Consider the following 16,055-nt stretch of genomic DNA (forward strand, 5'->3'; position numbering starts at 1 on the left):
CTTTTTTTCCATGCTCCCTATTGAATAATTTAATTTGAATTAATAAATTCAATATCTAATACTTTATTATATATATTTACAAATATTAATGTAATTATTAAACATGTAACAGATTCACACTAAGAAGAGAAATAGGCTTGAACATCAAAGGTTACAAGATTTGGTGTATATTAAGTACAATCAAGCTTTGAAGGCTCGTCATGATTTACGGAATCTAATTGATCCCATATCTCTAAATGATATTGATGATTGTAATGAATGGTTGATTGGAGAGATGGGTGCAAACAGTGTTGAAGTTGAAGATGAATTGGTTTTTGCTGATGATAATTTAACATGGGGTGACATGGCTAGGGCATCTAGAGTTGGGGAAATGAGGGCAAACACTAGACAACAAGCAAGATCTCAATCAAATGCATCAAGTTCAAAACTAGTAAATATTCAAAAAGAGACTGATTCAGAGGAAGATGAAGGGATTGAGGACTACAAATCTGATGAAGAGGAAGAAGAGGGATTGGGTGATGATGATGATGATGATATGGTGGACGTTGAAGAAGGCGATGACTAGAGAATTAGGATTTTGAATTTGCATGACATAGTGAATGAAATTGAACAATGCATCTAGATCTAGAATTTTAAATTATATTATGTGCTTTGTGATTTTTGCTTTAACATTTTGTGTTATTAGAGGAAATGAGGAATGCTTTTAATCTAAAAGTTTAAAACATGTAATATATTATGAAATATGAATATGAAATTTGTCAATTTATTGATTGTGTAATATGTTAGACTTTTTATATTGTATATTTAATTATTTATTATTTTAAAATAAATTAGCGCCTCACTTCGCTCGGGCAAGCGCCTAGCGCCTCGGGCGATGAAGGACCTTCTTGCCTTAAGGGCACCTAGCAGTTTTGACAACACTGGTGAGAACCACTCCCACTCGAATCTAAATCCAACACGAAGCGCAGACACACAATTGTAAGCATGCACATGCAGATACAGAAATAAAAAGCTCGACATTTCAGGGGCACAGCCTCACAGAATAAATAAATGAATGTTAGTGATGCACCTGTTGAATCTACATTAAAAGAAATCCAAGCTGCTGGAACTTTCTTCGCTGCCACATCACGAATACGGATTTCAGCACCTTCATTGGGGACTGATTCTGGTGAAATATGATTTCCCTCTTCTATACCATCTGGACAATCCTGTGGAGTAGTTTCAACTTCTACTTCATCAGCAATAACTTCTGGAACTTCACGCAACAGCCGAGATTGTTCATCTGGAGTCTGCAGCAGCTGCCTTCTATCCAGGTATTCAAAGAGTGTATAAACTACAGCAAGTTAAGGATTCTGAAGAGAATGTTCAGCGACAGTTAGCAACTGGGTAAAAAACAATATGAAAACAGATTTAGAACATGACAAAGGATGTTGCTTTGTCTAGCAGACCAAGTTATTCAAAATTAAGAAATTTATCCTAAAAGGGAAACCAAGGTCAAGAAGTTCCAACTTTCACATAATCTCAACTAACCTCACACATTCACTTTCTTGAGGAAGACTTTTGATTCCTTTCATTTTTGTGTAAAATAGTTACCAGAGCAAAACGTTTTACATGAACTTTTCACATGTAAAACATGATCTTCATAATTATATCATACGATGTTAGAACAATGAAAAGTTTGGATCATTAAATTGGGGATAACTATAAAATTTGATTTCTGTGTTATCCGCTAAATGAAGGTTGGACTAAGGGAATATGGAAAAATCATGTTACTTAATGATCAAGGCCATAATGGATTTGTTTCAACTGATAAATAGCAACTGATGCAAAGTTTTGCAACAATTTGACTGAAAAGCTACTACTATTTTCAATGAATTTAATGATCTTTATTCCAAGTAAAACAGGTTTTCATTTTAACTTATTAATTCTAGAGGTTTTCACTTTAACTTATTAATTCTAGAGTACTTTGAGCTAATAATTTAAATGTAAAACTTTTTCTACTCTCACAAGTAAAAACAGCATATAAAAAAGTGTTAACAGATACTTCCAAATCCATAATGTAATAGCTACTTTTCTAATATCCTGTGTTTATTCTCTCCACTTTCTTTATACGCATCACGTGTCCTTGTTTATGTTGTTTACTGTAAGGTGAATGCTTGAGATTGCATTTCACCTGTACATGGCAAGCATAAGAGCAGGTGCTTATCCCATTCTCTTATGTAGATCATTTCTACTAAAAATTAGTTTTTTTTATTATTTAAACTTAAATATTTAATTGATCTGATTCAAAGAAGAAGTTTGAATCTTTAGCCATACTTATCTAGTTTCTTAGAAAGTAGGATTACATTACATTTATTTCAGATTGAACTATTATGCCTAGAACACTGATAGAAAAAAAAAAAAAAAAAAAAAAAATATCTTACTCATCCTATTAAGTGTAAAAGTGAAGCCAAACCAAGCTTTATTTGACAATAAATGATTTCTACAAACCATAAGCAATATTGCCTCATCATTAAATTAAAATGCATTATAGCAACACATACCAAAATAAGGCAATGCTTTTAAACATGGTACATATTCTATTGAAAACATGAAAGGATATTCTTTGCGCCACCCCTTTTCATTGGCTCGATCAATTAGCTTTTGTAGTAAAGCAAGTTCTCCCACAAGCCACTGGAACATATCCACAACATGAAATAGAAATAGATGAATAAAGTTGAAAATTCAATTAATTAGATTTAATAAAACAAATTATAACATGATTCCTGGCCAGAGACAACAACTGAAATTTCAAATTCAGACAAACTTTGGCAACGCATACTACATCATTAGCGATATCTTCATATTTACATGTTAACGTGCCCTGAATCAGGGACATAATAGATTGATAATCAATAAGGTATCTTCCATCCATAATTTCTCAACTAGCGAGAAAGAAATATAATGTATTTCTTTATTAATTTTTTTAATCAAGTAACCACATTAATAACATATTAAGTTACTAATCCATGCAATTACGGATTTTCTTTAAGTAATTTTATCTTAGATAGCAAGATAGCATATCCAAACAATATAGGATTCTTGCCAAATATTTTGCATTAAAAACTATTTACCATAAAAAAAAATTGTAAATGTTAGAGCATGACCTTCTAAACCTGCAACTTCTACATATCCTTCTGTCGTCTCTTTTATTTTTATTAGAACCCCCAAAACTTTCCCACCCTTTATATGGTGAAGCATCTTATCAATTCTCATAAGCCATCCCCACAATCACTTATGTCACTACGTCACAATCAACAATTAGAATATTTAATTGTCTCCAATATCTTGCTGCATAACACCATGTTATGAACAACCAGCAAGCCAGAGATTCTCAGCAAGTATACCAGAGGTTCTCACATGGGAAAATGAAGCACAAAACTGATTGCAGTGTTGTCAAAAGCGCTAGGTGCCCTTAAGGCAAGAAAGTCCTCCATCGCCCAAGGCGCTTGCCCAAGCAAAGTGAGGTCCTAATTTATTCTAAAATAATAAATAATTAAATGTACAATGTAAAAAAAGGTCTTAACATATTTCACAATCAATAAATTGCCAATTTTCATATTCATATTTCATAATATATCATATGTTTTAAACTTTAATATCGAAAGCATTCCGCTAATAACACAAAATGTTAAAGCCAAATCCATAAAACACATAATATAATTTAAAATTATAGATGCATTATTCAATTTCATTTATTATCTCATGCAAACTCAAAATCCTAATTCTCTAGTCATCATGTAGATGCCAAAAGGTGAAAACAAATCAAGATAGTTTTTTCTTTTCTCAACTTTTCTTTTTTTCAAAAGAAAAAAAAATCTTGTCTTTTTCTCAAGTGGGGGCACCTAGTGACGCCTCGCTTGGCCTTGCCTCGGCGCCTAGGAAGCCCCTAGTTGAAAGTGCCTCGACTAGACACTTCCCAAGCAAGGTGGTCGATTTCGCCTCTCCTGGGTGCCTAGGCGAGCACCCGGGCGCCTCTTAGCATTCTGTTTTCCTAATTTTAATAATAGTAAGTAATAGGGAATAAAACTTGTTTAAGGAAATATATTCCTAAGTGGTAAAGGAGTATATTCCCATTTAATAACTAATCAAAAATCAGAATGCATTTAAATACTTTATTCAGCAATAAAATACAAGCCTGTTTATTTCAACATTGAGTTCTTAAACACTTGAAGATGGGAAGGTTCTCTCTAATGAGCCTTCGCTTCACACTCACAATAGGTAACAAAGGAAAACGCCGTAAAACTAACAAGCCACAATCCAGCAATGCTCTATTAAATTTCTCTGTTAATTGTTGTGCGCTCATTCTCAAACCTAGGACCATAACTAGGGGTGTGCAGTTCTGGTTTTGATTCGGGGCATACCTAGAAACCAGAACCGAAACAAAATTTCGGCACACTTCTAATTCGGTTCTTCATTATTTTGATTTCGGCTTGGTACGATTCTCAGTTCTTCAATTCACAAGTTTAGTTCGATACATTCCAATTTGGCCCTCGGTTCTTAAAACAATTTTATGCAATTTTTTCCATATAATGTTATACTTGAATGGTTTTAAATAACGGCTGTTTCAATACATAATGGTCATTATTTAAAGGTTTTTTGGGCTTACGCTTACCGTTACCGTTACCGTTACCACTATTATTTAACGGATTTTTAAATTTATAATTGTAAAGGCCGTTATAGCTGTTATATAAAGGTAACGGCCGTTACCAACTTTAAGTAAAGGTTGCAATGGTTGTTACTTTTCCAGCAAAAAAATCTTGGCATTTTTTTTTTTCTTTCTCACGTGAAATGTTGTATAAGGAACCCTTTTTTGGTCAAAAAAATTCATTTTAGCACCCGTCATTCTCTCTAGGCTACAAAGCCATTTTCCCTCAACTCTCTCAATTTTCTCCATAACCAATTTAAGTGAAATCATTCATTTCTCTACAAATTTTTGAGCTTGAGAATGGATCATCAAATAGACAGGGTAGTTTTCAAGTGAAGTAGATTAAAGGGCAAGTTATTTTTTTTCTTTTTTCTAATTTTTAGCTATTTTTGAATATTTTTACGTAAATACATTAATAATTAGAAAATAATATCAAAAAAAGTTTTAAAATTTAATAATATTTTCTAAGTATATATTTAGGCGTTGAAAAGATAAAATTTAAGAAAAGAAAATAATCATGAAATTAACTCTTGAAATTGATTTTCATAAATTATGTAGTAAGTTTATAACCTAATCACATAGTAAGTTTACAATCTAAACTAATGATCAAAGCTCTCAATCCCAGTTCTAGGATCAAAGTTAAGATAATCAATAACTCCTACACACTCATTTTGGTAGTAATAAGGCTAATTATTTACTATATTCTTAGTTATTTTGGTTTTAAATTGATTAAAATTAATGATGTAAAAGAATAATGGACTTAATGTCTTTATTTGATATATTTGTACTTATTATTTAATTGTACATCTTATTTTTAACTATAACTTTAAATATTTATTCATTTCACGTACTTTGTAAATTTTTCAAAAATTTGCATAGCGACAAGCCTTTAATGTTACATTATGCTTGTTACAGGCCCGTTTCCTTTACTCGCATCCATGGCCGCGAATGAGACCGCAACCGCAATAAAATCATTCTGGGCTATTAACACATAATATATCATATAATATATATTTAAACTATTTTAAAATTATATAATCTTTAACTATAAAATACATATATATAATTTATGATTAAATATATCATACAGTATAATAGTACAAGTATATCATATAATATATCTCTTAGCTATCTATTAATTATGTAATATTTATCTATAATATACAAATATAATTATGAATTATGCGTATGTAGCATAATAGTAGACTTATAATTAGGAACTATAAGGAAATTTAATGTATTTATAACTAAAATAATTAAGAAAATGTAAAAAAATGAAATATAATATTATATTATATTTAATCTATAATTATACACACACACACACACACACAAACACACACACATATATAGAGAGAGAGAAAAAAAAAAAAACATATGTATAAATTCGATTTTTGGTTGGGTACAGATCTAGTTCGGTTTTGGCACGGTTCCAATTTGGTTCTTAGTGAAGAACTAGAGTCGAACCAAAACATCAAAATAAGTTCGGTTCGATTCAAGACCTTCAAGAACCATGCACAGCCCTAACCGTAACACACGAAAGCAAACGCTTAGATGGAGCATGCAGCAACATGTTTAAAAACATGCTAAATCTGGCTCTAACGCCCAAGCCTAGCTTATTGGGCATATATCAAATGATAAAAAGCTTATAAAGGATATTCACTTATGTTTTGGCATTGAAATTGAAATTGATGTCCCAATAAAACCACTTTTAGATATTGCAAAAAGCACTTTGAAACTTTATTTTAGTTTCTTTAGGAGTTCTTACTCTATTTTCTATGACTAGAACATCTCAAATCTACCTTAGAAACAAATTTGAATTACCTCTAACCAATATATCAAGTTGCAAGCAATTTTGATGAAATTCAAGTCTAAAATTTCTTTCTTATTGAATAATTTCAATTTCTTCAAATTTCTCCAAAATCATTAATGAGTGTTGCTCACAATGCCAAAACTACACTGCAAACAACCCCTGAAACTCATCTTTTCTTCTGCTATTTCTTCCTAGTCATACTTGGTCACAAACTCAAGTTCTCTCCTTAAGTTTGTACTTTTTTGAGCTTTCAAATCAATTTAAAAATAGGCCTAAAGAGATACCTACAAGCCATCTACTTCAAGCTATCAGCAAGAAATCTTTTAGGTATCCTATCTCGTACAATTTGATGATTATTCCAGCATTGCCCACCTCTCCATTATAAGATGATAGATTTCTATGTTAAGTTGTCCATCTAGCAAATTAGTATTTCATATAGAGCAACCAAGCTTTGGATCTTTTAGATAAAATTCTTAGGCTTTCCTATTATGACCATAAATAAATTGGCTAATCTTTGTAGTTTACAAGTTCAAATGTATAGAAAATTTCAAATTTGCATAAATATTCAAAATGGCATCTATAAATTTGCACTTTTATGAAATTTTTCTTTATGTTGACAAATGATAAGTTACCAGCTTTTACTTAATGTTATCCAAGTATTTCAAGTTTTATGATATGGCACGTTAAGTTCTCTATTGCAGCATTAAGAATATACAGGTTTATCATTTCCTGAACTTTAATTTGTCAATCCATACAGTCCACATCTTTTTCACAAATACATGTATGCTGAAGACATTGAGTTCACAAAAGTAAATCCATAATAATGTAAATTTTTTTTTCTTAGGTTTGTGGCATGTCAACATCAACATTAAAGAAGCTAGTCATTGTTTGAAAGATACCCAACTAATAGGGGTAAAAAGACAAGACTCCATGGTTAAATTTTTTGTTAAACCAAGTACCTACATGATTTGTTACATCTTGATGCAAGACACGAACCTTCTCTTCCAACTCGACCTATTAAGGTAAAAAAATTAACATTAGTAAAACATTGAGTAACAGTCAAAAAATCAACCTACCTTCAAAACCACAGAAAATTAAATTGGAAAATGATGCTAAAAGATGATAGCGTTCATCTATTAAAAAAATGCTTAGAAAAATTCAACTTTACATGATTTTATTCCCCAATTTCAACATCCAAAAGCAGAGTCAATTTACTTGCTAATGATTGTAACTCACCATACAAGACCATAAGGGTGTTAGTTGCAGCATTCAAGGAATTCCATAATGAAAAGACATTTTGGATTTTGGATTTTGCATTTGCCAGATCAAATTTGCATTCAACTACTCTGTTTAAATATTTAAATCCAAACCTAAATCCACAATTTTGCTAAAAGTAAGCCAGAAAAAAAGTGATAAAGGTAGAAAAGATGGAGTCAGATTTCACATGAACCTCATTGGAATATGATTCTTTGGTTTACCACAGTAACTCAACTAAGCTTTATTACTAGCTTTAGCATAGCATACACCAGTGGAAATTTTGAGTATTTGAATTAAAAAAGTAACCTCCTGCATGAGCTAATGGCAAGTTCCTACTATTACAAGAGCCTTGAAATATTAAGGATGAGATTTTTCATGTATAATTTTGAACCATCACTACATTTGCACACAAAAGACTTAGTTTACCAGGTGCTGAGACTTCTCTACATAATGTTAAGAGGATTTCCACTTTAAGATCAAAGAAGAAACCATTGAAGAGGGAAAGGAAGAGAGCATTATAACAAGAAAGATTAGACATCTGGTCAAAACTAGATTTTACCACTGTTCAAATATTTAAATCCAAACCTAAATCCACAATTTTGCTAAAAGTAAGTCAGAAGAAAAGTGATAAAGGTAGAAAAGATGGAGTCAGATTTCACATGAATCTCATTGGAACATAATTCTTTGGTTTATCACTGTAACTCAACTAAGCCCTAATACTAGCTTTAGAATTGCATAAACTCGTGGAAATTTTGAGTACTTGAATTAAAAAATTAACCTCCTACATGAGCTAATGGCAAGTTCCTACTATTACAAGTGCCTTGAAATATTAAGGATGAGATTTTTCACGTATAATTTTGAATCATAACTATATTTGCACACAAAAGACTTAGTTTACCAAGTGATGAGGCTTCTCTACATAATGTTAAGAGGATTTCCACTTTAAGATCAAAGAAGAAACCATTGAAGAGGGAAAACAAGAGAGCATTATAACAAGGAAGATTAGACATTGGCCCAGTCCGGGTTTCGATTGGAACTGGACAAAACCAGATTTTACTAGAACTGTCTTGAATCGGACCATGCCGATTTTGTCTGGTTAGGTCTGGCTATGGGTCAAAATTGGATTTTTCACTTTTTAAAAATGAATTTAAAAAAAAAAATGGCCATCAGATTTGATCAAACTAGATTGAACCAAAACCGAACCAAGATTCCTCGACCCTTAGGACTGGCACTGCTGGCCCAGAACCAAACCATGCCCATGCCTAGGAAAGATCATATATCTTCCCCTGAGTGTAATAAAAGGGTAAAGTAAAATCAATTGATGATTTTTCTGAAACTTCAATGACAATGGAAAAGGAAATGGTGGCTTTAAATACTAATAGTACATAGGAACTAGTGTCTTTATCCATTGGTAAGAAAGCTATTGATTGCAAAGGATTGTTTACAGTGAAGGTGAATCCTAATGGTTCTATAACTAGGTTAAAAGCTTGCCTTGTAGCCAAAGGATATGCACAGACGTATAGGGTTAATTACTCTTAACACTTTTTCTCCTGCGGTGTCCAGATGTTTCTCTCTCTAGTAGCTACATATGATTGGCCTTTGTATCAGTTAGATATCAAGAATATTTTCCTTCATGGTGATCTACAGGAAGAGGTGTATATAGAGCAACCTTCTGGATTTGTTGCTCAAGGGGAGTTGGATAAAGTTTGCGCACTTAGAAAATCTTTTTCTAGCCTTAAACAAAGTTCTTGTGCTTGGTTTGAAAGATTTAATGAAGAGATACAGGAGTATGGTATACAAAAGAGTAAGTGTGATCATTCAATTTTTTACAGGCAATATGAAGCTGGTTTAATTTTGCTAGTGGTTTATGGGGATGACATTGTTATCACAGGAAGTGATTCTGTAGGCATTTCATCCTTTAAATCCTTCCTTCAAATCCAATTTCAAATAAAAAATTTGGGCCTATTAAAGTATTTCCTAGGCATTAAAATTATGAAAAGAATATTATCTTCTTGTTTCAAAGAAAATATGTCTTTGGTTTATTGGCAGAAACAGAGAAATTAGGTGCTAAGCCTTGTAGTGTACCAATAACTCCAAATTTGCAACTTGTAGCAGAGGATGGTGAATTGTTTGAAAATCTAGAAGAGTTCAATAGATTATCGGGTAAATTAAACTATCTCACAGTAACTCGCCCTGATATTGCATCCTCAATCAGTATTGTGAGTTAGTTTATGACTTCCTCAACTATTACCCATTGGAAAGCTTTTGGACAAATCTTGTGCTATTTGAAAGAGCGAGAGTTATTATATAGTAATCATGAACATTTGAATGTCAAATTTTTTTTAAATGCAAACTAGGCAGGATCTAAGGCCAATAGAAGGTTAACTACAAGGTACTATGTCTTTTGTGGGAGGCAATTTGGTATCTTGGAGAAGTAAGAAGCAGAACGTAGTCTCTCAATCAAGTGCTGAATCAGAATACAGATCTATGACACAATCAGTGTGTGAAATAATGTGGATACTTCAATGAAGTGGGTCTTAAGATCTCGTTGCCCTCACAATTATGGTATGATAATCAAGCTGCTCTCCATATTGCTTCTAATCCTATATTTCATGAACGGACTAAACATATTGAAATTGATGGTCACTTTGTGTTACATTATAGCCTACACACTTAATGAAATAGAGGAAGGGAGAGAAAGAGAGAGAAAGAGATGAGAAAAGAGATAGATTGGATGAGAAAAAAAATAAATTGAATGAGAAAAGAATATTCAGTAATAAGAGAAAAGTATTCTTATTTATTGATTCTTGGAATGAATCGCCTCTAGTACATTTCTCTTATCTATACAGCAAAGACTCCCTCTACAATAACTACTCTACTCTACTCTCCTCTCCTCCTCATACAACTACAGCTCCATTCCTATTATTTCCTTTCCCATATTTGGCTTTGCTATATGTAATAATACCTTCCCCCATTAGCACATTCTTGTCCCCAAGAATGTGAAAATTCATGAAATATGAACTAAAAGTTGCAGGTACTTCCTCGTTTGCAATTGAAAATATGAACTTAATGGCCCAAAAAAAAAGGGCTGGAAGTTTCAAGTACGTCCTTCTCATCAGCTGAAAGTATGAACTCTTAAGTGACACAGTTAATTTTCTTCCTTTCTCTTCTCCCAAATTCCCATGTTTGTTCCTTCAAGATCACAATACCATTTGGTGGTTTAATTTTCTTCCTCTCTTCTTGATATTTCCCATTCGTCTTTCACGAGACTGATAGGAATAAAACAATTGAATTCACCATATTGGCTCCCCAAATACTGCCACTTGCTACCAATACACATACTTTTTGAAATACCTTTATGTTTCTTGTTTTCAAAAACATTCTCAAGAAGATCTGTAGTAAAAAGTTTAGTTTTGTGAATGAATTATTCAACTCGTATTTTCCCCAATGCTAACTATAGTTGCCAATAATCACCATCCTCATATATCTCACCTATACTAGACAAATCAACAATAAAATGTTGCTCCATCTTAGCACTAAACTAATGTTCATATTTTTCTACTAATCCCAGCTGTGGATAAATTGCTAATTTTTGAACTTCAACAGGTATGTCATCTTGATCCTTAGCAGCCATGTTTTCATTTTCAATTGAATCTAATTGATTCGTGACAATCTCCTTTCCATCAATAATATCAACCTTGTCTGCTTTTCCACCACCAACAATATCAACCCCTTCCTTGTCTCCATCACCATGAAGAAATGTTGCATCATCACGAAGGTCAGTCTCCTCCTTAACATCAAAATCCCTTGTCTCTCCTTTTTCATTCAGCAACTCCAAGAATTCTTAAGTAAAGAGTTTGGCCTTTCTATTTGCTCCTCTAACAATTTATCCAATTTTTGCCATCTTTGATATAGCAACTCCTCTAAGCATTTTTTTTACTCTTCCTTCAAAAATTTCTAGCATTCCCTTGAGATCCTTTTGTTCCCAAAATTGTACGTCCATGGATTGATACTCTAATTGTTTTTTTTTCCCAAGGAAAATTTGAGGAAGCAAATATTAAAAGAAAGTCAAACCTGAAGTAGGGAATTGATATTGGAATTGGAAGAAAATTACAAAAAAAAGGAAGAAGAAAAAGTAGTGAAAAGAACAAAGAAAAGGGGAATAGAAGTTGCAAAAATAAGGATTTCAAGAATTTCAAGAAGGAATAGAGAAAAGAAACCCTAACAGGGTAGAAACTGGAAATAGAGAGATTGAGAAGAATTTGATAGAGGGAAAAAGAATAAGGTAGCTCTCAAGATAGGAAAAAAAATCCTTTTTTCCTCAAATATTTTTGGCATTTGGGTAAAGTCTGATTCTCGAAAATGAAGAAATTAAGGAAAAGGTGGAGGAAGAACAAAAATTTCAAGATTTTCAAGAAGCAGGTTTCTTGAAATGCTGGAAATGAGAAATTAAAGAAGAGAATAGTAGAAAGAACTAGAAAGTAACAGAAGAAAAAAGAATTTGATTCAAAATTTTCAAGAAAGAAAGTAGAAGAAATGGATGTGAAAAAGAGAAGAATTTGCAAGGAAAAAAGGAAGAAATTTCAGAGAAGGAGAAAGAAGAATTTAGAGGGAAAGAAGAGAGAGAGAAAAGAGCATAAAGAAACCTGGAATTCTGGAATACTCCCATTGATCTGTTCAGGCTTGTGACTGTTGAAGGATTGGAAGCAAACCCAGCTTAGAATAGGGCTCTGATACTAATTTGTTACATAACAGCCTACACACTTAGTGAAATAGAGGAATAGGGACAGAAAGAGAGAGAAATAGATGAGAAAAGAAGTAGATTGGATGAGAAAAGAAATAGATTGGATGATAAGGGAACAGAATATTCAGTGATGAGAGAAAAGTATTCTTGTTTATTGATTCTTGGAATGTATCTCCTCTAATACATTTCTCTTATTTATACAGCAAAGACTCCCTCTACAATAACTACTTTACTCTCCTCCTAACGTAGAATAGGAAGTTTATAATTTTATTTAGGAATTTTAATTATTATAGAATTAGGAAATTTAAAGAGTTTTTATTGATTAGGAATTTCATTATTATTAAGTCTATTATTTCCTAATTTATCTTATTTAGTATCCCTAATTAGAGTTGAATTAGCATTTTTATTCCTAATTTGATTAGGGTTGTAAGCTCTATAAATAGAGCTAATTTTATATTATTTTATAGCTTTAGACTATGATTATTATTGAGATTAATAAAATTATTGAGAATTAGTTCTCTTTTCAAGGATTAGTCCTTATTTTATTCTTTGTTCTTGTTATTGTTCCACATCAATTTGGTGTCAAAGCTTAACATCAAGCCAAATTTCCATTGCTTTTTACAAAATTACCAGACTTCCCATTTAAGTCTTCCCATTCCTTAAATTCTCACTGGAGTTTTTGTCCTTTGAAATTTTTCCTTACTGCCTACAATTAAAATAAAAAATCGAAAACTAGAAGAGCCCAGCAACTCGTCGTCGCCGATTTGTCTCTTCACGTCGTCAGAACTCCAATCCAACGCCCCTGGAGCTTTAACTTGATGGATCAGGTATTTGGATCAGCTTTCACACTCAACAAGCTCATCCAGCTTTATTGTGAGACTACAGGCAACGGATTTGGCCCTAGCAACAACCCACATCAGCTTGTCACTTCAATGCCACATCACCTACAATCACTACCACGTCATCACTGCCTCATCCGCAAAATTTTAAGAGTTTCTTCCCTTGCTAAGTTTGACATCCTGCATCTGATTTTGCAGCTCGTTTTCAGCAAAAACAACTCTTAAAAGCTGAATTTTGAGCTTTTTCCTTCAAGTAAGGTATGTTTTCTTACTTCATATACCATGAAAACTTATATTGAAAGGCTAAAAGAGGAGATCAATTACTACAAAAATGTTCTCGAAGAAATTAATTATGACATTAGATTTTATAAGGGTCAATTACTATCTCTATGTCATTGGATAGATAATTATAGTTATAAATGTGATCGTGAAAGGTGTTCTTTCTTACATAGTGAGTACCAAGAAGTTAGATTTTACTAGATAAGGAAAGGGAATATAAAAAATTACAACAATTCTTACAAGTTAAAAAAAGAGAGCTTGAAGAATGTAGAAAAGAACTTGTGATTTTAGGCGATAAAAAATTGAAAGCACAGCTTGATAAGTTATTAAAAGTATAAGTACTAGTTGATGAGTTATCAAAAATAGAGGTTAATAAGTTATCGATAAATGTGCGAGAATTTAAAGAAGAAATTAAAACTGTAAAGCAAGAAAAGAAGTTTGACTTTGAAGATGAACGAAAAGAAGAATTTGTAGAGCAACTTGAAAATGAAAATGAGGAACAAAACAAGCAACCTGAAGAACTTAAGTTTAAAAAGTCTGAAATTAAAAAATCCAAAGTTTTGATTGTTGAACCTTTACCTATTGAAGAGCTTATTCCAGAGCATGAAGTTGATCAAGCTGTGGAAACTCCAATTGAAATTGAAGAAAATCAACTTGTGGAGAGAATTTCAAAATTGGAATCTTGTTCCTAAGGACTTTTCAACTATTGTTTTTATTGATTTTGCCTATCCAGATGTCTCCAAGAATACAAAAGAGAGTATAAACTTTTTCCAATCAATTTTGTTGCTACCATCCAAAAAGATTATACTGCGTGTTCTCTGTATTTGGTTTGTAATCATTCAGCACTTCAAGACTCGATGACGAGTTTTTTCCAACTAAGAGAGAATAATGCAAAATAGGAAGTTTAGAAGTTTATTTAGGAATTTTAATTATTATAAAATTAGAACATTTAAAGAGTTTTTATTGATTATGAATTTTATTAATATTAGGCCTATTATTCCTTTAATTATCTTATTTAGTATTTCTAATTAGAGTTGAATTAGGGTTTCTACTCCTAATTTGATTAGGGTTGTAAGCTCTATAAATAAAGCTAATTTTCTATTATTCTATAGTTTAGAATATGATTATTATTGAGATTAATAAAATTATTGAGAATTAGTTCTCTTTCCAAGGATTGCTCCTTGTTTTGTTCTTTGTTCTTGTTCTACATCACCTCCTCATGCAACTATAGCTTCATTCCTATTATTTCCTTTCCCATATCTAGCTTTGCTATACGTAACACTTTGTTCATGAAAAAATTCAATAGAAGATCATCTAAATAGGTCATGTCAAAATTGGAGAGTAGTTAGGAGATATGTTTACAAAAGCTCCGAATGAAACTCGTGTTGACTACATTTATAACAAATTGGGCATGATTAACATTTATACTCTAATTTGAAGGAGAGTGTCACAAAAGTCAACCTTGTAAAGTCCTATATAGTTAGTTTTCCTATTAGTACAGGTTTCCTAGTTACTATAGAATATCTCTGTGTGTGTGTGTAGTGCCACACACACACACACACGCACACACACACCTGTGTATATACTCAATTGAGATTAATGAGAATAAGTCTTTTTCCTCTCTGATCAACAGCATCTATGGTAGATCACTCTTACCAAATACCAGGTTTCTTCTATTCTTCTTTCTTCCTCTCTTCTTCCCTCTAATTCTTCTTCTTCTTCTTGTCTGAGAATTCTTCCCTTCTTCTACTATTTCTTCTTCCTTCTTTCTTCTTTCTCCTTTCATCTTTTCGTTAGTTCTTTTCTTTAAGGTACAAACCCTAAAATTAGGGTTTTGTTAGGAATTCGTATTTTCTTTCTCCTTTCATCTTTTCGTTAGTTCTTTTCTTTAAGGTACAAACCCTAAAATTAGGGTTTTGTTAGGAATTCGTATTTTCTTTCTCCAATTTCTTGAAATCTTCTTTCTTCCTCAAATTTCTGCTTTCCAAGAATTAGATCTCTATTCTTTCTTAATTTTCTTTGTTTCTTAAAGTTCTTGAAACTCCAGATTATACTGAAAACCGATTCTTGGAGTTCTTTGTAATTTTCTTGATTTTCTCTCAAAATTTTCTTTCCCCAAGTTCCTATTCTACTTTCCAATCATCAGATTTCTACCCTTTCCTTATTTTCTTTGCTTTCTTCAAGTTCTTCACATGTGGGCTTTGCTTCCAATTCATTCCACTTGTGATGCAAGATGCCTAAGAGTGTAGTGCTGAGTCAAGAAGCCATTAAAACAGATGAACTGCAGGAGAAATTCCGAATCTTGCAATAAGCCATTGATAGGAAGATTGAGCAGAAAATGGAGGAAATGAAGAAAATGATGCTTAATGAAATATAGAACATTATGAATAGATTTTTTTTTTCTGGAAAAGGGAAAGGAGCTGTGAATGAGGAAGT

The 16,055-nt window shown here is 32.2% G+C and overlaps 1 protein-coding gene across 5 annotated transcripts in view; it reads right to left on the reverse strand.

The window, feature by feature from the left end:
- Positions 1 to 16,055, reverse strand: part of LOC110657196 (uncharacterized protein At5g08430) — a 45,373-nt gene that overhangs the window by 17,045 nt on the left and 12,273 nt on the right. For all 5 annotated transcript variants that reach the window (XM_058140446.1, XM_058140445.1, XM_058140442.1 and 2 more), the window contains 3 exons: positions 7,464 to 7,514; positions 2,602 to 2,673; positions 1,070 to 1,325 (listed from right to left, as the gene is read on the reverse strand). In XM_058140446.1, coding sequence (XP_057996429.1) covers positions 1,070 to 1,325; positions 2,602 to 2,673; positions 7,464 to 7,514 — 379 coding nt within the window. The remainder of the gene's footprint in view (positions 1 to 1,069; positions 1,326 to 2,601; positions 2,674 to 7,463; positions 7,515 to 16,055) is intronic.

The sequence above is a fragment of the Hevea brasiliensis genome, chromosome 18 (genome assembly GCF_030052815.1).
Source record: "Hevea brasiliensis isolate MT/VB/25A 57/8 chromosome 18, ASM3005281v1, whole genome shotgun sequence".
NCBI lineage: Eukaryota > Viridiplantae > Streptophyta > Magnoliopsida > Malpighiales > Euphorbiaceae > Hevea > Hevea brasiliensis.